This window comes from Rhinolophus ferrumequinum, chromosome 12, assembly GCF_004115265.2.
Source record: "Rhinolophus ferrumequinum isolate MPI-CBG mRhiFer1 chromosome 12, mRhiFer1_v1.p, whole genome shotgun sequence".
In the NCBI taxonomy this organism is placed as follows: Eukaryota; Metazoa; Chordata; class Mammalia; order Chiroptera; family Rhinolophidae; genus Rhinolophus; species Rhinolophus ferrumequinum.
The window spans coordinates 83,385,085-83,404,929 of record NC_046295.1 but is presented as its reverse complement, the minus strand read 5'-3'; the positions used below and the strand labels follow the sequence as shown (position 1 = coordinate 83,404,929).

The following is a 19,845-nucleotide window of genomic DNA, read 5'->3' as shown; positions in this document are numbered from 1 at the left end:
TCCTGCTATTGGAAGCCCCCAGCCATCAGGAACCACCTGCCAGACGGGTCAGACGCCAGCTCCTAAACCCATTGGAGTTCTGGCTACTGCTTTGAACTGGGCTCCGAAGAAACAGGGAGGGCCAGGGCTGCAGGGGGCACCCCATCAGTCTGTGGGACCCCGACGCTCAGGTTGGGGTTGGTGGCAGGTTGGGAGGCACACCACACCCTGATATCAGCACACCACAGCCTTCGAGCTACATCACATGAAATTCAAATTCCAGCATCCATGAACCCAGCTCTGTCGGCAGCAGGCCCGCCCGTGCTCATTGCCACGGCTGCTTTCACACGGACCCAGCGGCCTTTCCAGGAATGTCCCCCCACCCCGCTCCCTGCCCAGGCCTGTGGTGCCCAGGGGCCTGGCTGGCATCTTAAGGGGGGGGGATGGGCACTCTTCTTCTCTTGTGAGCAATTAACAACCCCAAAGGAGGGGCCTGGGAGCCAGAGGGCATTCAGGGTGACAAAGGTGGGCCAGCCAGGCAGTGACTCCTCCGTCCATGTCCAAGAGGACAGGCACCCTGTGGACGTGTCCTCCACTCCTGCCTAGGCACCTTCCCCTCCCAGCTGCGCAGAGTACAAAAGGGGCTGGAGAGTGGAGGGCCTCCTCCCAGGTAGCCTGCTCACTGCCCACCCACTATCCTGAGGCAGTGTGGATGGGGCAGGGGAGGGCAGGATGGCTGGCAGCTGGGGCCTGGGGCCATACCCTGGGCACCATGGGGCCAGGGCGAGGGAGGGACTTCAGGAGGAGCAAGCCTGGGAAGGGCCAGGCCTGCTCAGCCAAGCCCTACACCCCTCCCTGGTGGTGGGGGAGCTGGCGGGGGCGGCCCTTCAGAGAAGCGGGAGAGGCAGGCTCAGGCACCAACTGCTCCTTCCCCGTCTGGGCAAACCCATCTGATGAGGCGCAGGTGGCAGCAGGAGGGGGCAGGAAGTGGAAGTGCCAGGAGACCCCCGACTCTGTGCGTACCCAAACACTGGGCTCCTCCACACTGCCAGCCCTCTCACACCAGTCCTCCCCAATCTCTCTGAACCCCCAACACACCCCAACTCCTTCAGCTCTTGAGCTCCCACTGGCGCCACTTAGCCTGCCAAGCCCCAGCTTACACGTTGCTTCCCCCAGGAAGGCCTCCAGGCCCCCAGCCCAATCTCAGAACACCGCTACTCTTTGGAACCCCTCTCCCCCTAGACCGGGAACTGGTGGAGAGGGGGTCAGGGATGGTCCCCTGGCCCCAGTGCAGGCCTGACATGAGTGGGTGACAGGCCCCAGGGGCATTAAGGCGGGTTCCGACCCCAGGACGCAGGGCTTAGATTCTGGGCCTGACGCCTGCTGTCTGCGCATCTGGCTCCTCTCATCTGTGGGAGGGGGACAACCCAAGACAGCCCCTGGCCCTGTAGGGCCTCAGCCCCTCCCCAGCTTCCCCAGCCTGCCCCGGGGCTGGCGCCCCCATACCCTCCCTCGCGGCCCTGGGCGGGCAGGGCCCCCGGCGCCCCCTTGTCCCCCCAACCCGCCCGGACACGGGAAGGCGGGCGGGCCGCCGGCCGTTTGCTTTTGAATCTCCGCCGGGCGCCCTGAGTGGCCCTTTCAAAGGCCGGCGGGGGGCGGGGGCCGTTCCCAGGCGCGCCCCGCCCTCCCTTCCCGCCCCTCCCCCCGCTTTCCCACGCGCCGGGCCGCCGGCGGGTTCTCACGGCCGCCGCCCCTCCCCCGCCTGGGAACGGCCCGCCCCGCTAGGGGTGCTCGGGAGCCCCGGCATTGGGGGCGCCTTTCGGCCTCTTCAAGAATTGGTTGGGGGTTACGCCTCCGGGGCTTGTTCTGGGCCGCGGGGTGGGGGTGGGGGGTGGGGAGGAGGGGGTGCGTCGTGAGAGGCCGAGGGGGGGCAGAAACCCCACCCCCACCCCGGGGTCTGAGGTCAGAAGGCATCCTCTGACCCATATTCTATTTACTTTAACTCAGGACAGGTGGTCACCCCCAACCCCACCTCATGGAGACCTATGGGGTTCCCAGCCGCGCCTGCCTTGTGCCTGGAAGAGTGAGCACTGACACCTCCGTGAGGTGTCACTGACATTGGGGCAGGTCCCCACCTCCCATGCTGGCCCCTCTTGTGGCCACTCTGTTCCTGGGAGCCTGCGGGGGGCACTTAGCAGACCCCCACTGAAGGTGAACTTGAGAAGACAGAGTACCATTGAAATGTGTCCCACATTTTATCCGAAATCCACACTCAGGGCCAGTGTTCTCCCTGGAGGGGCGGTGGCTGTCCTGTGGCTGAGTCCAGGAAGCTGGATGGAAGGACTCAGCGACCTGTCCGGCCCCTGGCTCACCCCTCAGCCTGCCGTGGTGGACCCAGCCCCGCCCAGTGAGCTGGATCATGCGGTCTCATCCTAACGGGCCTTGGATAGCTGGGGCTGGGCTGTCAGCCTCGCTGACCCCACGCAGTGGGGATGTGCATCCAGGTCCTAAGGGGGCCTTGGGCTGTGTGTGGTGTAGTTGGAGAGAGTGAGGCTTCCGGGGTGGCGGGGGGAGGCAAAGCTCCAGGGTGGGGGCTAAGCGCAAGTAGGTCTGCAGACAGGGCCTGTTTGCAGCCACTGCCCGGTGCTCAGGCCTGCAAGCCCCAGAGGGGTCTGAGGCAGAAGGGGCTCGGACACTCCCATAGGTCCCTGGGAGGGGTGACCCTGGGTGGGCAGTGCCTCCTGTTCAGGCCCAGCTGTCCATGCTGTGTCCTAGACCCCGTCTGCCCTTCTGCCCAGGGCAGCTAAGGTATGGCTTTCCTCCATGCCACCCCTACTTCTCCCTCCTCTGCCCTCACGGATCAGCTCCTGCTGCTTCTGGCTCTGGGATGCCAACAGCATGTTCACCCATGGCTGCTGAGGATGTCACTGCTGCTTGTGGCCTCCCTCGGCTGCTGGGAGAGGCAGTTATTTAGGACTCCTTGCACCCTGAAAATGGAGGCCCCCAGGGACACACCTCCCTCACTCCCCAGTAAGGTACACACAGGCTCCTGTCCAGGGTCAGGGGCACACGTGAAGTTACATCCACTCACGCCACCATACAGTTCCCACATTCCCACCTGACACGCCCAGTCACATAGGGCCTGTATTCACACGCCGACTCACACTCACCGCAGACACTCAGCTGCTCTGATGCTGGGCGCCCCTGTAGCCCTCGTACCTGGGTGCGTGTAAGGGACACCTGCAGAGTGCCGGCTCTCACACTCGGTGCCAGGCCTGGCTTTCTTGGGGACTCACACATCTCGTGCCCCAGCACCCATGGCCCCTGACCCCCCAGGAGACCGTGCTGACAGTGCCTGAGGCCCTTTGCCCCCACTCTGTCTGCGAAGTCATTGTCCTGGCCCCACAAAGGGGATGGGTCGTGGCCTGGCGGGGATGGGGCTGGGCCTGTGGAAACTGACCTTCCTGGGCCTGGGGGCAGGGAAGCAGGGAAGCGGGGCCCTGCAAGGCTGCCATCCTGGGTCTTAGGCACTGCAGGCCAGGGAGGCGGTGGGCCAGGGGCAGCAAGCCTGCTTCCTGGGAACAGAGGAGCACAACTGTTGGGCTTTAAAACCCTCTGTGCACCGTCCCCTGCCACGAGCCTCCCTGGGGGGCTGGAGGTTGGCTCTTTGCCCACAGTGTGTGCCCCTGGCCGACGGGTAGGGGTGGCACCCATAGATGCCATGCGGATCTCAGCTGTCGGCTGGCTGTAAGGAAAGGGGCTGCAGTACTCCCTCCCGCCCACTCCCAACCCATCCCCAGTGGGAAATCAGGGCCAAACTGGGAGGGATGGCAGGGTCTTAGTGGGCAAAGCTAGGTGATGTGCTTGTCCTTGGAGGCTTCCTGGCCAAGTCATCTTTGGGGGCAGATGGCTCAGGGCCGGACAGCGTGGGAGAGCTAGGTGTGGAGCAGACCCAGGCCTCGGATGCGCCTAATTGCTTCCTCCCGGCGGTGGTCCCACCCCCAAGGTGTCAGGCCAACACAAGGCCAGGCCCTTTGTCCCCGCACCCAGCACCATTTGTTGGGACAGCTCTGGGAGGTCATGGTGGTTAGGCCAGCCCAGGGAGGCCTCAGGACCCATCCATCTCAGGAGACAGTTGATGGGGGTGTGGGGGCAGGTGCTTGGCAGGGACCCAACGGGCAACAGCACCCTGAGGACAGTGACAGTGATATCCTGAGGCTCAGACCCCCGCCCTGACATGAGTATCTGAGACTGCGCTTGAAAGGTGCCAGAAAGCACGCGACTCCACGCTGGCTTTTCTTGAAGGTGACACGGAGGTGGTGTCTATTTTCTTCTGCTTTTTTATGCTTTGCTGTTCTCCCAGTTTGCTCTAAAAGGGTGAGAAACGGCCCATTATTCTAGTGCATCTCAACCCCGCCTCCCTGCCTGCCCAGTACCAGGTGTCCTAGGGCACCACACTGACTGCACCTCCGGGCCCCCAGGTGGGGCCCAGTGCCCACTGGGTGGGGTGTGCAGAGGCTGGGGGGCACTGTGTGGAGCCCAGAGGCACTTGCCACAGGCCAGAGCGGAGGCTACCACAGCCTGTCCTTTGCTTGGAAGAAAGGGGTCCCTCGCCCCCTGGGGAGTCAGTGCCTGGCCGGGCCTGGAGTGCAGACCCCTCGGACCAGGACACCAGAGGGCCTCGTACCATCACCCAGCTGGAAGCGGGAGCCTGAGCCCAGCAGCTGTGGCAGGGGAGAGTTAGGCAGGGTGCGTGAAAGCTGTGGGAGCCCCTGGGTCATGGACCTGGCTGTTGCTTAGGGAGGGAGCCTCTCCCAGGAACTGCTCAGGACTGGGCACCTTGCTAGGCTTCCCACCTGGACAGGCCACCACAGCTGCCCTGCACCCTTGACAGCATGAGTTCTCATGCCCCGTGCCCCACCCTCCCTTCTGCGTCAGCCCCCTACTCGGTGAGGCCCCAGCCGTTTACAGGAGGCTGCTGGGCCTTAGTGCAGTTTGCATGCTCAGTCATGGGCTCTGGGGAAGAGCGTGTAAGGCCCCCACAGCCACCTCCTGGCTCTCCCTGGATTCTGTGGTCCTGGCCCGGGCCTGCCCCTGAGCACACGCTCCCCACTGTGCACAGCTGTCCACCGTTTGGTATGTGCGCAGCAGACACCTGCAGGCCCACTCGGCAGAGCAGGACAAGTATGGGCACCCAGGAGAAGTGGGTACCCAGGAGAGGTGGGCACACAGACATTTTTGAGGACACACAGTTCAGGACAGACGCAGTGACCTTGCCTCTGGCTCAACCCTGGCTCACTGGCCGGATCACTTCCTTGGTGGGTGTGGCTGGGATTCCTGGGCTCAGAGCAGAAAGCAGGTTGACTCTTGGGCGTGGCCCCCAGCACCTGGGAACCGACCCCTCTAAGGTCTGCAGCTGCTTGCCCCCCGCCCCCCTCCACAGTCTCAGCCTCAGTCAGAGGAAAGGCGGGTCTCCCAGGGGCCTGCTGTGGACCTCCCCAAACATCTCAGAACCCAGTGAGGGGCACCTCCCAGAAAAGTGGCTGAAGCAGCCGTTTCCCACCCTCCTTGGGCCTGCGGGAGCAGGGAGCTACAGAGGGTGGCCGCCAGGTCCGGAATGCAGAGCTTGGGCCCACAGGCCCCACCAGTCCCCGGGACCAGTCCCTACTGGTGGCCCAGTCCCCCAAGGCAGCCTTGCACCCATGGGGTCCTGCCCCTGCCCAAGGCAGTCCCCAGTGTGCCCTGAGTCGGGCGGCACAGCGGGCGTTGGCTCCAAGCAGCCTCGGGAGCCAAGCCGTGGGAACCAGGCACGCAGGCGGACCCCTGGGACCGGGGAGCCAGGAGCCTTCCCAGCCCCTCCTGCCCAACTCACCTGGCCCCTCCTTCTGAGCCAGGCTCTGGGGGCGGAGGCCAGCCCTGCCCTCTGGCTCCCAGACTGGATGGGGGAGCACGGAGACCAGGCGGGACCCCAGGCCTCTGTCCAAAGCCTCCTCTAGGCCCCCCACTGGTCTCTGCCGAGACCCCTTGGGGTTCCGAGGCTGGGGTCTGCACGGCCCATTGGGAAGTGGGCTCAGATGCCACCTGCACACACCCTCAGCTGGGGGGCAGCCTAAGGGCCTTGTGTGGGGTCCTGGCCAGCCAAGAGCCCTGTGACTGAGCAAGTCACTCAGCTCCTCAGAAGCCCCCTTTCTTCAGAATGGGAGGGCAGAGGCTGTGCCACCCCTCTCTGTGTCAGGAAGGGTCCTCAGGTGGGTAGCACGGATCCTATGACCAGGAGTGTGCTCCTCTGGGTGCCCCCTGAGGGCAGGACACAGCCTCTCCCGAGGGGTGGCCATCTCCTGCCCAAAGCAGGCGCTAGGTAAAGACTACTGGACCACAGAGCGGACAGGAGATAGCCGGGGAGGCCCCTGGGTGCCAGGCCCTCCTGCAGATACGGACATAGGGCAGGCAGGCTCAGAACCGGCTTTTCCAGCTGGGGTGGGGGTGGAGGCAGGGCCTGGCAGGGCCCTATCAGGGTGACAGCAAGACCCGACAGTGGGCAGTGGCCGTGGGAAAACCGGCATTGGTGGTTCCCGAGGGTGTGGCCAGGTCCTTGTAGATGGCACCAGGGTTTGTCTGCGTGCCATGACTCAGCGTGAGCTGGCAGCCCAGGCATGCACACCTGGCCCAGGTCCTGGGAAGGCTGATGGACCCCTCACAGGGGACCCCACCCTCCTTCCACTGTGCTGTCCTCTCAGGTGGCCTGGACAGGGAGAGCGTGGGCCCCTGGGCAGGCAGCCCAGGGCAGTGGCAGGCTGGACGAGTAACCACAGGCCAGACCTGCAGCGAGGGCTCTGCCAGCACTCCTGCCCCAGGAAGGCCCCTGGACCTGTGACCAGGACAGCCCACAGCAGCCTCCCTGTGCCAGAGGCCAGTCTGGCTAAGTGGGGAGGCCCCCCCGAGGGTGGGGGGAGAGTTCTGCCTGGGGATCAGCCCTACCCCAGCCCAACGGGGTCCTCCCAGTAGAGGCTGCAGCACCCCAGGCCCCAGCGCCCCTGGCTGGCTGCAGTGCTGAAGGTGGAGCAGTGAGGCCACAGGTAAAGCTGAAGGTGTCGGAAGGCCCGTGGGAAAGGGCGTGTGGGGGCAGGGCGGGCACCGCCCCTGACGTGGGCTCACCCTGCAGCTCCCAGGGCCTGAGGCCACCGCCTACCTACCTGCCCCGAGAGCCATGTCTTCCAGGAAGGGGCCGGGAGTGCTCGCAGGAGCATAGATCCTGGCCCTGCTCCCCTGCGGCTCAGGAACCTGCCAGGCCCTGCCCTTGGCTCAGGCTGGTCCAATGTCCGACGTCTGGAAGGGCTGTGACCCATGTGCGTGGCTCTGTACTGTGTTTCCCCGAAATAAGACCTAGCCGGACAATCAGCTCTAATGTGTCTTTTGGAGCAAACATTAATATAAGGCCCAGTCTTACATTATATTAGATAAAACCCGGTCTTATAGTAAAATAAGACCGGGTCTTATATTAATGTTTGCTCCAAAAGACGCATTAGAGCTGATTGTCCGGCTAGGTCTTATTTTCGGGGAAACACAGTGGGTAGCTGTGTGTACCTGCCTGGGAACCAGGTCTCTGGGTGCAGGCTCCTACTGCTCTCGTGTCCCCCGCCCTGTGTCCCCCCAGGAGTCCTGAGAGCCAGGCCCGCCATCCCACCAGGCAGTGACCTTCGTGGAGCAGCCCTGGGGATGCATTGGGAGGGCAGGCTGCAGCCTCCGAGCCCCTGCCCACAGCTCAGCATGAGGTCAGCGGGGCTGAGCTGAGCTCACAGGAGCCCCCTGCACGTACTGGACAGGGACCCTGCATAGAAGCAGAAGTGGCTTCACTGACCCCCGCATGAACTTGCTGCCTGGCCTCTGAGCACACAAAAACGTGGACTCTGAAGTGACTCATTCCCTGAGACAGACTGAGGGGCTGGGGCAGCGATGGCCGACCCACCCTGACCCTGGGCCCTGCACCCTCACCGGTGCCAATCCGGCCCAGTTGGCGCCCAGGCCTGGCTCTCCCCTTGAATTCTCTGGGGTTGGGGAAGACAGCCAGGACAGTGGCAGGGTCCTGCTGTGTCCCAGGAGCTGGACGGGGCCACCCAGGACCTCCTTGGAGCGGTGCACCCATGGTCCCTGCGGGGAGAGGAAAGGATATGTCACTTGTCTGTGTGAAATGCCCCGGCCAGACGCAGAGCTGCAAGGAGCACAGGCTGAGGCTGGGGGTGGAAGGAGTCCCCCCAGCCTCAGCAACCCCTCCCATCCAGGCCTAGAACTGTGACCAGCACCTGAAGGTCTCTGAGGACGTGACACAGCAGCTCGTGTGGCTCAGTGGCCACCACGAAGGCCCCAGGAGAACAGGTGAGTGTGTCCCCCAGTGGGGCCAAGCGTCGGCTTGGTGGGGCTCAGATGGCAGCCCAGGTGCTGGCTGCTCCTGGGCTCAAACGCAGGGATGGTCAGTGGGGGGCCTGCCAGGGTGTGATGTGGGAGCCAACAGGTGGCCTGTGCAGGGGTCCAGGAAGCTCAGGTGCGCAGGGCCCCTCTCTCCAGTGGGCCCTGCTGGGCGCCACACACTCTGCCCCACACGTGGAGCCCCCGTGCACATTGGTGCACGCACACCCATGCACTCGCTTGCACGCCCAGGCACCACTGGCATCAGGCAGCAGGCTGAACGTACGAGATGGGCCTGGGCAGACAGGAAGGAGGGTGAGCCCCAGGTGCCCCTCATCAGGGCAGCTCCTACCCAGAGACCAGTCTCAGTTTCCCTTTTCTGTAAGAGGAGGAAGAGGAGGGTGCAGGGCACCCAGAGACTTTGAAGTTGCTCCTGGGGTGGTGAATGTGTCCCGCCATTGGCACTCTGGCTGCCCCACCCTCCGGGGAGAGGGGCCCAGCGCAGGGAGGCTCTGGGAAGGCAGGGTGGTGGATCAAGGGCACCTTAGTCCCCTCTATGGGGTTAGTCCAGGGCCAGGCTGCCTCTGCGGTCCCTTTGCCTATCCTGTCTGGGATGCTGGTGTCCGCACCAGGTGCTCCTGTCCTTTCCAGCTCCCTCTGAGGTTTGGGGCTAGTGCTGAGGCCACCCACACAGCAGGCAGGCGGTCATGACGGCCTGTGTCCAGCCCCGGGTGGTGCTCAGCTGTCCACAGTGTGGCCCTGACGTGCTCAAGTGCCCTCCACAGGGGCCACCGGGCTGTGTGGCCCCCAGCACGCCACCCAGAAGCTCACACTTGTCCTGGGAGTGACAGCACCCCTGCAGGCTGTCTGGTGTCTTAGGGGTGACTGGGGAAGGGCTGGGGTGAGGGAGAGAGGCCAGTTGGAGGTCATGGCCTCACTGGGCTCCAGGGACGCAGTGGGGCTGCGGTGGCAGCCTCGTCCATTCAGACCCCATTGCAGTTAATCTGCAGCCGTCTGTAGAGAAATGTTTGCCAAGCAAATCACGAGGGTCCACAGGACAGGGAGGACGCTGGTCCCACCTGCTGCAGTGCCCTTCAGCTGTCGCTGCCTCCACCCCAGCACTGACCCTTCCGCCGGCCGCCGGCAGCCTGGCTGGCTCCGTGTCCCCGGTGGGGTGGGGCCCTCTTGCAGGGTCTCTCCCAGCACCCTGAGCTCCAGCCTGTCCCCTGGGCCCCCGCCCGCCTGCCCTGGTGCAGCCTGGTTGTGAAACTCGCTGCTTGGCAATGGGCTTATCTGCTCATCGCCACAGAGGGGCCGCCCCCGCCACCGCCCGCCAGTTCTCAGGCCCCCAAGTGCCCTAATCGGCCGATCTTCTGTCCAGAACATGTTTCCCAAGGACCTTTGAGCCCCAAGAATGTTCCAAGGTGTGAGTTCCCATGGGAGGGGACGGGACTGGCACCGAAGCTTCTCGGCCCCCTGCCCTTTGCCCTCTCCGCCGCGGGTGGGGAAGAAGCTGGGCACTTGGAGGTGCATTGTGGGGCTGGGCTACCAGGCCTCGTCCTTAGGAGTTTCTCATGTCCTTGATTGACAGATGACGAGGCCCAGAGTGAGGATGCGCAGGAGCCAGGCGAACGTGGGGCTGCCCTCAGAGGACACTGGGGACCCCCGAGGGACTGCTTTGAGAGCATGGTCCCTGCACCCTAGGCGGTGGGGAGCAGTGCAGGAGAGTGGTGGCCTGTGAACCAGGGGTCCCTGGGGAGGGTGAGGCAGAGAGGGTCCGGTGGAGAGAAATGTAAGAAGGAGCTGCAAGGGCCGGCCCGGTGGCTCAGGCGGTTAGAGCTCCGTGCTCCTAACGCCAAAGGTTGCCAGTTCGACTCCCACAAGGGATGGTGGGCTGCACCCCCTGCAACTAGCAATGGCAACTGGACCTGGAGCTGAGCTGCGCCCTCCACAACTAAGACTGAAAGGACAACAACTGGACTTGGAAAAAAGGCCTGGAAGTACACACTGTTCCCCAATAAAGTCCTGTTCCCCTTCCCCAATAAAATCTTTTTTAAAAAAATAAGAAGGAGCTGCAAGGAGAGTGATACAGGGCTACACACCCCAAGGCTGGGGCCTCCACGTGGCTGCTTCTCGGCTCAGCTCCAGAGGAGATGCCTGAGGGCTATGTGTACCCTGTTTTCCCAAAAATAAGACCTAGTCAGACAGTCAGCTCTAATGCGTCTTTTGGAGCAAAAATTAATATAAGACCCGGTCTTATATTATATTATACCTGGTATTATATTATATTATACCTGGTTTTATACATTATACCTGGTATTATATTATATTATATTATATTATATAACTGATACTATATTATATTATATTACATTATACTATACCCGGTTTTATATATTATACCCGGTATTATATTATATTATATTATATTATATACCTGATATTGTATTATATTATATTACATTATATTATATTATTACATTACATTATATTATATTAAAGACCCGGTCTTATATTACAATAAGGTCTTATATTACAGCCGAAAATTACTTATTGTAATATAAGACCGGGTCTTACATTAATTTTTGCTCCAAAAGACGCATTAGAGCTGATTGTCCGGCTAGGTCTTATTTTGGGGGAAATGGTATGAACCCCTTGCCTCTGCTAGAGGTGGCAGACCTGCGGGCCAGTGTCCCATTCATGCTGGGCAGCGGCACCCACCTGCAGCTGGCAGGGGTCCTGGCAGGTGCCCTGTGGTGGCCAGGGCAGCAGAGGCTGTGGCAAGGTCTTCTGGGGGGACTCCCACCTGGCCGGTCACGTCGTGATTCCACAAGGTCCTGAATGATGCCCCAGCCCCACCAGTGGCCTCTCCTGAGGCGTCCCCAGCTCCACTGGCCTGCACTGAAGCAATAAAAGTTGAAAAGGCCCCTCCCCACAGGGGTTGTGGTCGCGGGCTCATTCCTGTCTGCCACTCACTGCACACACCTGAGGGTCTGCGTGCCAGCGGGGCCCAGCCATCACAGCTGGAGAAGAGGAAGCTTTCTACCCCGGCAGGATGCTCAGAGCCGGAGCCGAGCGCTGAGAACGGCCTAGTGCTCAGGCATGAGGCAGGCAGGAGGTAGGAAGGGCATGCCTGTTGGAGGAAGTGGCCTGGGCAAGGGCCCAAGGGCTGGACCGAGGTGGCTCCCCAAGTCAGCTGGAGCGCAGTGGGGCTGTAGAGGTGGGGGGGCAGACAGGCCCGCAGCGCTGGGGGCCCACCCACTTTGCTGGGGGTAGTAAATGCCATCCCCTCCATCCTACCCTCCCTAGCCTCCCCCGGTCAAGGGCCCACCTCCACCCAGCAGGTCCCAGGGCCCCAGGCAGACCAAGCTCAGGACCCTCGGAGGCTCCAACTCCAAGGAGCGTGGATGATGAGGTCCTGGGGGTGAGGTCCCCTAGGCCAGGGCCCGGGACTTTCTGGGGAACGGGCCCCAGCCCAGCCTGGTACAGGAAGCAGGGCAGCCGCCCCCGAGGAAGGCCGCGGCCTGGAGGGGAGGCCCTGGCCCCCTTGCTGTCTCCCTCGCCCCTGGCCAGGGCGACCACATTCCTTGAGAGGGTTGTGCCTTTGTCCTCACAACCGCTTGCCCGGTCTGGGGGAAACTGAGGCTCAGGCCCATGGCTGACACCACGGAAGGCCTGAGGGTGCCAGTGCCAGGTTTGGTGGGGAGGGGGGCGCCAGGGGACGGGCAGAGGCTTGGCCAGTGGGAGGCCAGGTCCCAGACTGCACCGTGCCCCCTCCCACAGCCTCCTGCTCACCCCCCAGGAATGTGCCCTCCCTCACTCACATCCGTTTCCTGTCCTTCCTGCCTGGAGCGGAAACCAGCTCAGATTTGGCTGGGGAGCACAGGGAAGTCAGGGTGGCTGTGGCCTGGGGGGCCTGTGCAGGGCTGCTGTCTCTGCTCAGGGCAGGGTGCACCTGCAGGCCAGGTGAGATGGCCACAAGTGTCAGGTGGGCACCAATGCCAGGCCAGCCTCTGCATCTGCCTCTGGCTTCCTGACCACACCAGGGCTGGCAATTACCTCCCGAGCCCCCCAGGGGTGCAGCCCGAGCGGAAGGGGTCAGGCTAAGGAGCGCGCAAGGTGGGAGGCGTGTGCCAGGGGCCTCAAAGGCATCCTGCCACACTCCACATCCTTTCCTTTTCTTTGGAGAGCCCATGGTGTACCAGGCACCAGGTCAGTAAGCCCGCAGCAACCTTGGGGCCACATGGGCTAGGGAACCTCTCCCCAGATGGTGAGGAGAGGCCCAGACCGAGCGGGCAACCCTGGCCTTCCTGTGCCCGCGGTCACTGCTGAGCCTGGGAATCAGGTGGGGGTGCCAAGGTGAGCAGGCAAACCAGACCCTACTGGGGGTGGGGACCTTCGGCGGCTGGAGTGCTCTTTCCAGGAGCAGGACTGCCAGCCCCACGTCCTGTCCTGAGGGGTAAGACCGATTGCACCCCGTCCCTGGTGGGGTCAACAAGAAGCAGGGGGTTGCCTGACCCACTGCCCATCACAGCCACTTCCTAGAGATGCTGCTCTGACCTGAGGCTCTTGACAGACAGAAGCTGGAGCCGGGGAGAGGCCAGGGGAGATGGGAGGCTGTGTGTCCTTCCCTCCTCCCAGGCAGCTCTGGCCCCAGCCTGTGTGCTCTTCCACTCTGTGCAACCTGTAGAAAGAGGGGAGGGCAGCTGACAGGGAGACGGTTCTCAGTGTGGTCCGCACGGCCACACCTACACCCTCCAGCCTGCCTTCCCGCCTCCCCAGCCCTCAGCTGCTCAGACTGGCTGTGTCTCTCCAGGACCTCCCTGGGCTCACATGCTTGCTTCCAGCCCACCTCTGCTCTGAGCCAATTCACCTGGGGCCTGAGCCTTCCTCTCTCTGCCTGGAGACCAGCTTTGGCCCCTTCCTGAGCTGGGGTCAGTCAGCAGCCGACAGGGTGGGCTGTGGCCCCGGTGCCAGGCGGTGCCTGAGTGGCCAGCGGGCAGGCGGGAGCCGCCACAGCGATTGTCTGCCGCAGTTCCTGCCCCGGGCGTCCTTCCTGCGCTCTGGCCCGCTGGCCGGGCTGAGTGTTTGTTATTTGATCTGTATCCTCGCTCGGCCTTTCTACCAGGTGTCTCGGCTGCTGGGAAGAAATCCTCTCCTCTTTCCCACGCTCCCCGACACATTTTAATGAATTAGCTGGAAGCCCCGCCCCCACTGCCCGCCTGCCCGCCGGCCTGCTCGCCCCCCTCCCCTGCCTAGGGCCTTTAAGGTGGCCGCAGGCCTCGGCCCAGCTCTGGCCAGCTGCCCTTCCATGCTGTCGTTCCCTGTCCGTGCCAGCCAGACCTTCCCAGCCCAGGTCCCAGAATGCTCCCCAAGCTGCACCCCCACATTGCACCTCCTCTCCCTTTGCTCTGAGCCTCCAAAAGAAGTACGTCCCTAGAAGAAGAAGGGGGCCCTCTCCAACCCTGGCCTCCACCCACCATCGCTGACCCCCCAGGTCAACCCCCCAGCAGAAGGATGGGGTCCAGCCTGGTAGTCAGAAGTGAGTCTATTCACCCAGGTCCCAGTTATAAGCTTTCCTTTCAGGGCCGGTGAACCACTCCACAAACATGGAAAGAGGGGCTTCTCAGAGCCCCAGGGGGTGCCTGGCACTTGGTGGGCCCCTCCCCCCCCACCAAGGCATTTGGAACAAATGTCCTAGGTTCGGACGTGTCCTTCAGCAAACACTGAGGAAGCGTGTACTGGGAATTGGTGCTATACAAGGTCTGCGGTGGGACAAGGAGGGAAAGGATGGTCCCAGCCAAGGCCAAGCGGGGGGGGCCTGAGCCACAGCAGTGCCTCGGCCCCCTGGACAGTGCGGCCATCACCCGATCCCACAGAGGAGCGCCGGGCGAGGGGCTTAGGCCATGACCACACAGCAGTGGCAGGCCCAGCTTCACCCGTCTGACCCGCACTCCCAGCGAGCCCTGGGTGGGGCAGCCGTGACCTCAGGCTCGGCTCCCCGGCCACTGCAGCCACATGGGCCCTGCTGGGGGGCGCCTGAGCTGCCAATTTCATGGCCCATGGTGGCGGCCACACGTTCCCACACTGAGCTCACAGGGCCCCTTTGTCTGCCCACCCTGACGCCAGCCGATGGTGTCAATGAGACTTTTCTCCCAGGCTCTGTTCCCGGGCCCAGCAGGGTCTCCAGATGCCCTCCCCAGACCAGGGGGCCTCAGCCCACCTGGGCCTGTCTGTGAATGCACCAGCTTCTAGGGCCAGCCCTGAGCATGGCTGGGCCCCAGAAAACACACAAGCCTGGGAACTCCAGCCCATCCGAACATGTTCTCAGAGCAACCCCCGGTCCCCCCGGCCCCCCAACGTTCCAGGGAGCAGAAGGTGGCACAGCCCTGTGTAGGGTCACATGCTTGCCCACTCTAAGGGTCCCTGTCCTCTGCTCAGCCTCCTGAGTGGCCCATGTCCTACTCCCTGGTGCTGGGGAGCAGGGAGCTGGAGGCGATCAAGAGCCCCACCCTCCAGCAGCAACTGACCCCAGGTCCCCTTACTGGGTCGAGGGACAGGTCCCCACAGGAAGAACAGGATCAGGGAGGGGCTCCCGATAGCACTGGCACCCCCAGGTCACGCCCACAGACAGGCCAAGTGCAGGGCAGGGGCTCTTGGCTCCTGTCTCTGAGCAGAAGGCGTTCCTAGGGGAGCAGATCTGAGCAGAAGAACAAGGCCACCAGCCTCAGGTGGCCCTAGATACCGGGAGGACCCCAGGGGAGTCAGCCAGGTCAGGTGTGAGGGCAGCTGGCCAGAGGCAGCCAGCCCTGGGGTGGCCTTTGCCCAGTTTTTCTTGTGGTTTGGCTGTGACCCCTCCCTGACCGAGCAAGGTGGGAGGCACACCCACGTGGGTTGTAAAGCATGGGGGGAGCCCACCCCCAAACAAGGTCTACCAGGGTGGTCTCCCCAGCTGAGGCCCAGAGCTGCTTCGTGGGGAATTCCCGGTGGCTTCTGAAGGGATGCAAGTCCCTGCCTGCTGCCCCCCTTGTGGGTCTCACTGCCAGGCCTACCGCTCTGAGAATCATTTCTCCTTCATTCCCAGCGACCACAGCCGAGCTATAAACTGTAAAATCCTAATGAGGAAATTTGGCGGCAGTGTTACAGTGTCAATAAAAAATGGGTTTACAGTCTGGAAATGAGTCACTTGAGTTCCCTTTTAGAGCAGTCCTTGGTGTCTCACCTGGCCAGGCCTTACCTGTCCCCATTCATGGCTGCTGGGGTGGCCCAGGAGAGGGGGTCAGACCCTGAGGTCCCGCTGGCTGACTGACCCCACTGCAGAGCCTCTGGGCTTCCTCATCTAGAGACCCCACCCACCTCTTCCTCAGCACAGGGCTGAAATCCTCAGGGTTGGACTCCTCACACCAGTCAGGTTGGGGAGCAAACACAGTGAGCCACCCTCGCGCGAGAAAGACCCGCGTGGCTAAAGCCACGTGCCCGCGCTGTCCGTGGAGTTTTCACCCGCGTTGACCGTGTATCCCAGGGGCCCGGCTGGGCGAGCGTAATCGCGCGCGTCTGTCCTGCTGGGGACGTAGAGGGTCCCTGGCTGGGGCTCCGACAGCTCAGAGCGAGACCAGAGTCTCTGCCTGGGCCACCCGGGGCCTGAGATGCTCGCGAAATCCTACCCCGGGGAGGCCACGTCGGGTCCACCTCGGGGTCGCCCTCGGCCGGGGGATCGGGCCTGGGTCTGTTGGCGCAGGGAGCTTGGAATTCCCCGGGTGGCCCGAGAGAGAGTGGGCGGGACAACGGCGCAAACATGGAGGGCGGGGTGGGGTGGAGGGTCGGGTGCTGGCGGAGGTAGAGCAACGACCCCCCACCGCCACCGGGATCCCCTCTAGCACAGTCGGAGACCAGCGCGCCCCCTGCCGCGAAGCGCGCCGCCAAACGGACACGCCCCCGGACACGCCACGCCCCAGCACCGCCCACGCTCACGCCCCCACGCGGTGCTGCCCAATCGGCAGGCTGCCGGCGAGCGCGTCACGGGCGCTCCATTGTTATGCAAATATAAAGGAGGTAAAAGACGCCCCAGCGCGGCGGGCGGGCGAGAGCAGCAGCGCGTGGGGAGGCGCGTGGGGTCCGTGTGGGAGCGCCAACCGAAGCGAGCAGACCTGAGAGCGCGGCGTCGCCGCCCCGGAACGCCCGGCTCCCGCGAGCTCAGCGCCCGCCCCCGTCGCCCGCCCGCCCGGGCGCGGCTGGATGAGGCGGGGGCCCCGCGGCGGAGGCCCCCGGCCCCCAGCGCCCGGAGCGCCCAGGGGCGGCGTGCGGCGCCCGGGGGTGCCGCGCCCTCCATGCACCCCGGCGCGCCCCGAGACAGCCGGGGGCCCGCGCCGCAGCCGCCGCCCGCGCTGAGCCCCGGCCCGGCCCGCGGCCCGCGCCGGACGGCAACATGAGCCAGGCGGAGCTGTCCACCTGCTCGGCGCCGCAGACGCAGCGCATCTTCCAGGAGGCCGTGCGCAAGGGCAACACGCAGGAGCTGCAGTCGCTGCTGCAGAACATGACCAACTGCGAGTTCAATGTGAACTCGTTCGGGCCCGAAGGCCAGACGGCGCTGCACCAGTCGGTCATCGACGGCAACCTGGAGCTCGTGAAGCTGCTGGTCAAGTTTGGCGCCGACATCCGCCTGGCTAACCGCGACGGCTGGAGTGCGCTGCACATCGCCGCGTTCGGCGGCCACCAGGACATCGTGCTCTATCTTATTACCAAGGCCAAGTACGCTGGCAGCGGCCGGTGATGCCCGCCCGGACCCCGACCCCAACCCGGACGCGGGCCCCGAGCGTATCGCCTCTGCTGCCCCTTCCCGCCAACTACCTCGGTGTGCGCCCGGCCCTCGGCGCCGCGGCCACGACGAGTCCAGCATTCGCGTCCATGCCCACGGGTCCCGCGCGACGCCTGCGGCCCGGGGTCGGCGCCCCCCCGCGGCTGCCCGGGGCCCGGCCGGAGCGCTTCCCACGGCCCCCGCCCGCCGCCTCGCGGGTGGGGGCGGGGCGCAGGCTCCAGCCCCTTTGAAATTTGAGTCTCGCTACCAGCCAGTTCGGAATCCCGAGATACCGGATGCCCCGCTCAAAATGTTTTCTCCGGAGGTGAAAGGCGGGTGGCGGGGACGCCGGGCTCGGGGCCGACTCGCCACGGAGGAGACGCTCTGCTGTTGCTGGAGTTCTAAACTATTTATCGTGCGTCTATATATTTGTAGGTGAAGTTTGTGCGCCTGATTTTTTTTGTTTGTTTGTTTGTTTTGAAAATATTGTGTGTGGTCAATGTGGTTATGGGGGGGAAGAAGCGGTTTTTTTCCTAGTCTTAAAACTAAAAACTTGAGTCTGTCATTTCTTGGTTGCACTGAAAACACCGCCCAGCCTGATGGTTTTCCTATTTCCTCTCCCTCCTGTTTCTCTTCCTCACCTCTCTCCCCACTTCTTTCTCTACCCTCTCCTGTCTCCGCCTTTCTCCCTTCCTCTCCGTCTTTCTCTCTCTCTCTCTCTCTCTCTCTCACACACACACACACACACAATTCCGTGTGAGCTTTGGAAGTCCCAGGCCACCATCCCCAAAGCTACTGGTTTTGCAAAGTTGCCGCAGAAGCCGGGTGCTCGCTCGGGTGTGGCGGTGACTGGGGGGGTAGCGGGGATCGTACCTTTTCTAGTGAGTTCTATTACAGTTAACAGTGGGTTGCACACTTTTTTAAAAAGTAAATGGATTTGCCACAATTAAATGTCATAACATTTATGACAGAATATAAAATATTAACATTTTAAGCCAAGTTTTAGGTGTATTTTTTGAATCTTGGTTATAAACCCAATTTTAAAGGGCGTTGTATCCAGCGTTGTGTAGGCAACAGTTACCCATATTTATATTTTTATAAAATACCTATAAGACTGTGAATCTCTTGTGCTAATTGCTGAGTGAGTTGAAGGACCGTTTGCCTCTCTTCAGCCTCCCAGAGTTTCAAGAACTCCATTCGAATCCCAAAATCCTGCCATGGGGGAGGGGCCGCCGGCAGAGCTGCTGGGAGACCTGGGCGGGAGGCGGTGCTTCTGCGTCACTTTCTGTCCTGAAAAGCGCCCTTCCCGGTCTCCGCGGTTCCAATTTTCTATGCAACCCCACACCCCTTTTTGTTTTGATCCAGAGAAATAAAAGGGAGGCTGAATTATTCAAATTTAAATGAGGCTTCCTGGGTAGAAGTGCTGCTGACCCTTCGTGCAAAAATGGGGAGCACTTGAGGACACAGGTGGGTGGAGGCCCTTTGTGCGTGGCTGGTCAGATTGGGGCAGTTATCTGTGGCTTTATATAAAACCCTGTGTGAGAAGAATATATTGATAATGTCAGTGAAACAAGCAGACATTGAAACTGAGGCACAGATTACTCCAAAAGGAGTTTTTCTGTATATTTTTTCTAGATGCAAATACCTTTTTAATTATGTTAATTAATGTTAAGATTTTCTAGGCTTATGGAAGCTGTGTACGGCCCGGTATGATCACTTCTAACTGGGTGAAGTCTGCAGCACATCCCTGAGTGTACGATATACTTGTAGCCCAGCGTGGAAAATTTATAAATAAATTTTTCATTGATCTTTTTTTATTAAAAAAAAAAAGGTTTGTTGGTTCTTCTTGGGCTTGGCACCCAGGACGAGGGTCAGGCTGCAACATGCTGTCTGTGTGTGACGTCTACACAATGCTTGGCTTGTTTTCATCTAAAGACAGCCTGGTAAACTGGCTCTGAGCGCAGCTCCACTGCCAACCCAAGTCGGCTGTATACAGGATTGTGAGGTGCCAGGGCCAACAGAGTGGGCACGCGGAGAGCAGCCGTTTCCTCTGGTCCCTGGCAAAGCAGCAGAGGCCTCTGCGTGGAAAGTTCTGCTCAAAGCTCTGCCCACCCTGACGCCCAACCAGCCTGAGACCTGGTGGTCAGAGGGGCTAGGCCCCTGTTCCAGCTACTGTGGTTTCCTGCTGGACCACTTGCTGCACAGAGGGTATCTTTTCAACTTGGGGGCACATCATATTGCTCACTCCTGACAGTGAAAGGCCCATTTCTCCTCTCTGGCTCCCGGTGGCGTCTGGGAGGTGAGCAGGCCAGCCAGGCCAGAGCCAGCCACTCCCGGAAAAGCACAAACCCTGAGTGGACTGAAGGCCAGCATCCTGGTTCTGTGAATGTGGAGTAGGCTGTCTTTCCGGTGCCTAGAGAGGAGGGGAGATGGGCCCACTCCTGAGCCATCTGCGGGGACCCATGCAAAGAGGGGTGGGAGGACCCCACCCCAGCCAGAGTAGCCACCAAGAGGAGACAGAGGGCCGGCAAAGTAAGTACATTGTAATCATGCTGCGACTTGGGACTCTGGACTCAGGACTCCAAGGCTTTCAGGCCCCTTTGTAGTAGCCCAGGGATGTCAGCTTCCCTGGCAGCAGGTGGGACACGATGCCCTTCTCAAACTGGAAG

The 19,845-nt window shown here is 62.1% G+C and overlaps 1 protein-coding gene and 1 long non-coding RNA gene across 2 annotated transcripts; both read left to right on the top strand.

The window, feature by feature from the left end:
• Window positions 1-6,655: 6,655 nt before the first annotated feature.
• LOC117032344 (uncharacterized) lies at window positions 6,656-10,108 on the top strand. The gene is made up of 3 exons (XR_004424718.1): window positions 6,656-7,055; window positions 8,259-8,352; window positions 9,974-10,108. It is a non-coding gene; the product is annotated as an uncharacterized LOC117032344 (long non-coding RNA).
• A 6,654-nt stretch (window positions 10,109-16,762) lies between these two features.
• NRARP (NOTCH regulated ankyrin repeat protein) lies at window positions 16,763-17,353 on the top strand. The gene has a single exon (XM_033123319.1). It carries the CDS (start codon window positions 16,808-16,810, stop codon window positions 17,150-17,152), a length of 345 nt encoding a protein of 114 aa, XP_032979210.1. The 5' UTR covers window positions 16,763-16,807; the 3' UTR covers window positions 17,153-17,353.
• Window positions 17,354-19,845: the final 2,492 nt, after the last annotated feature.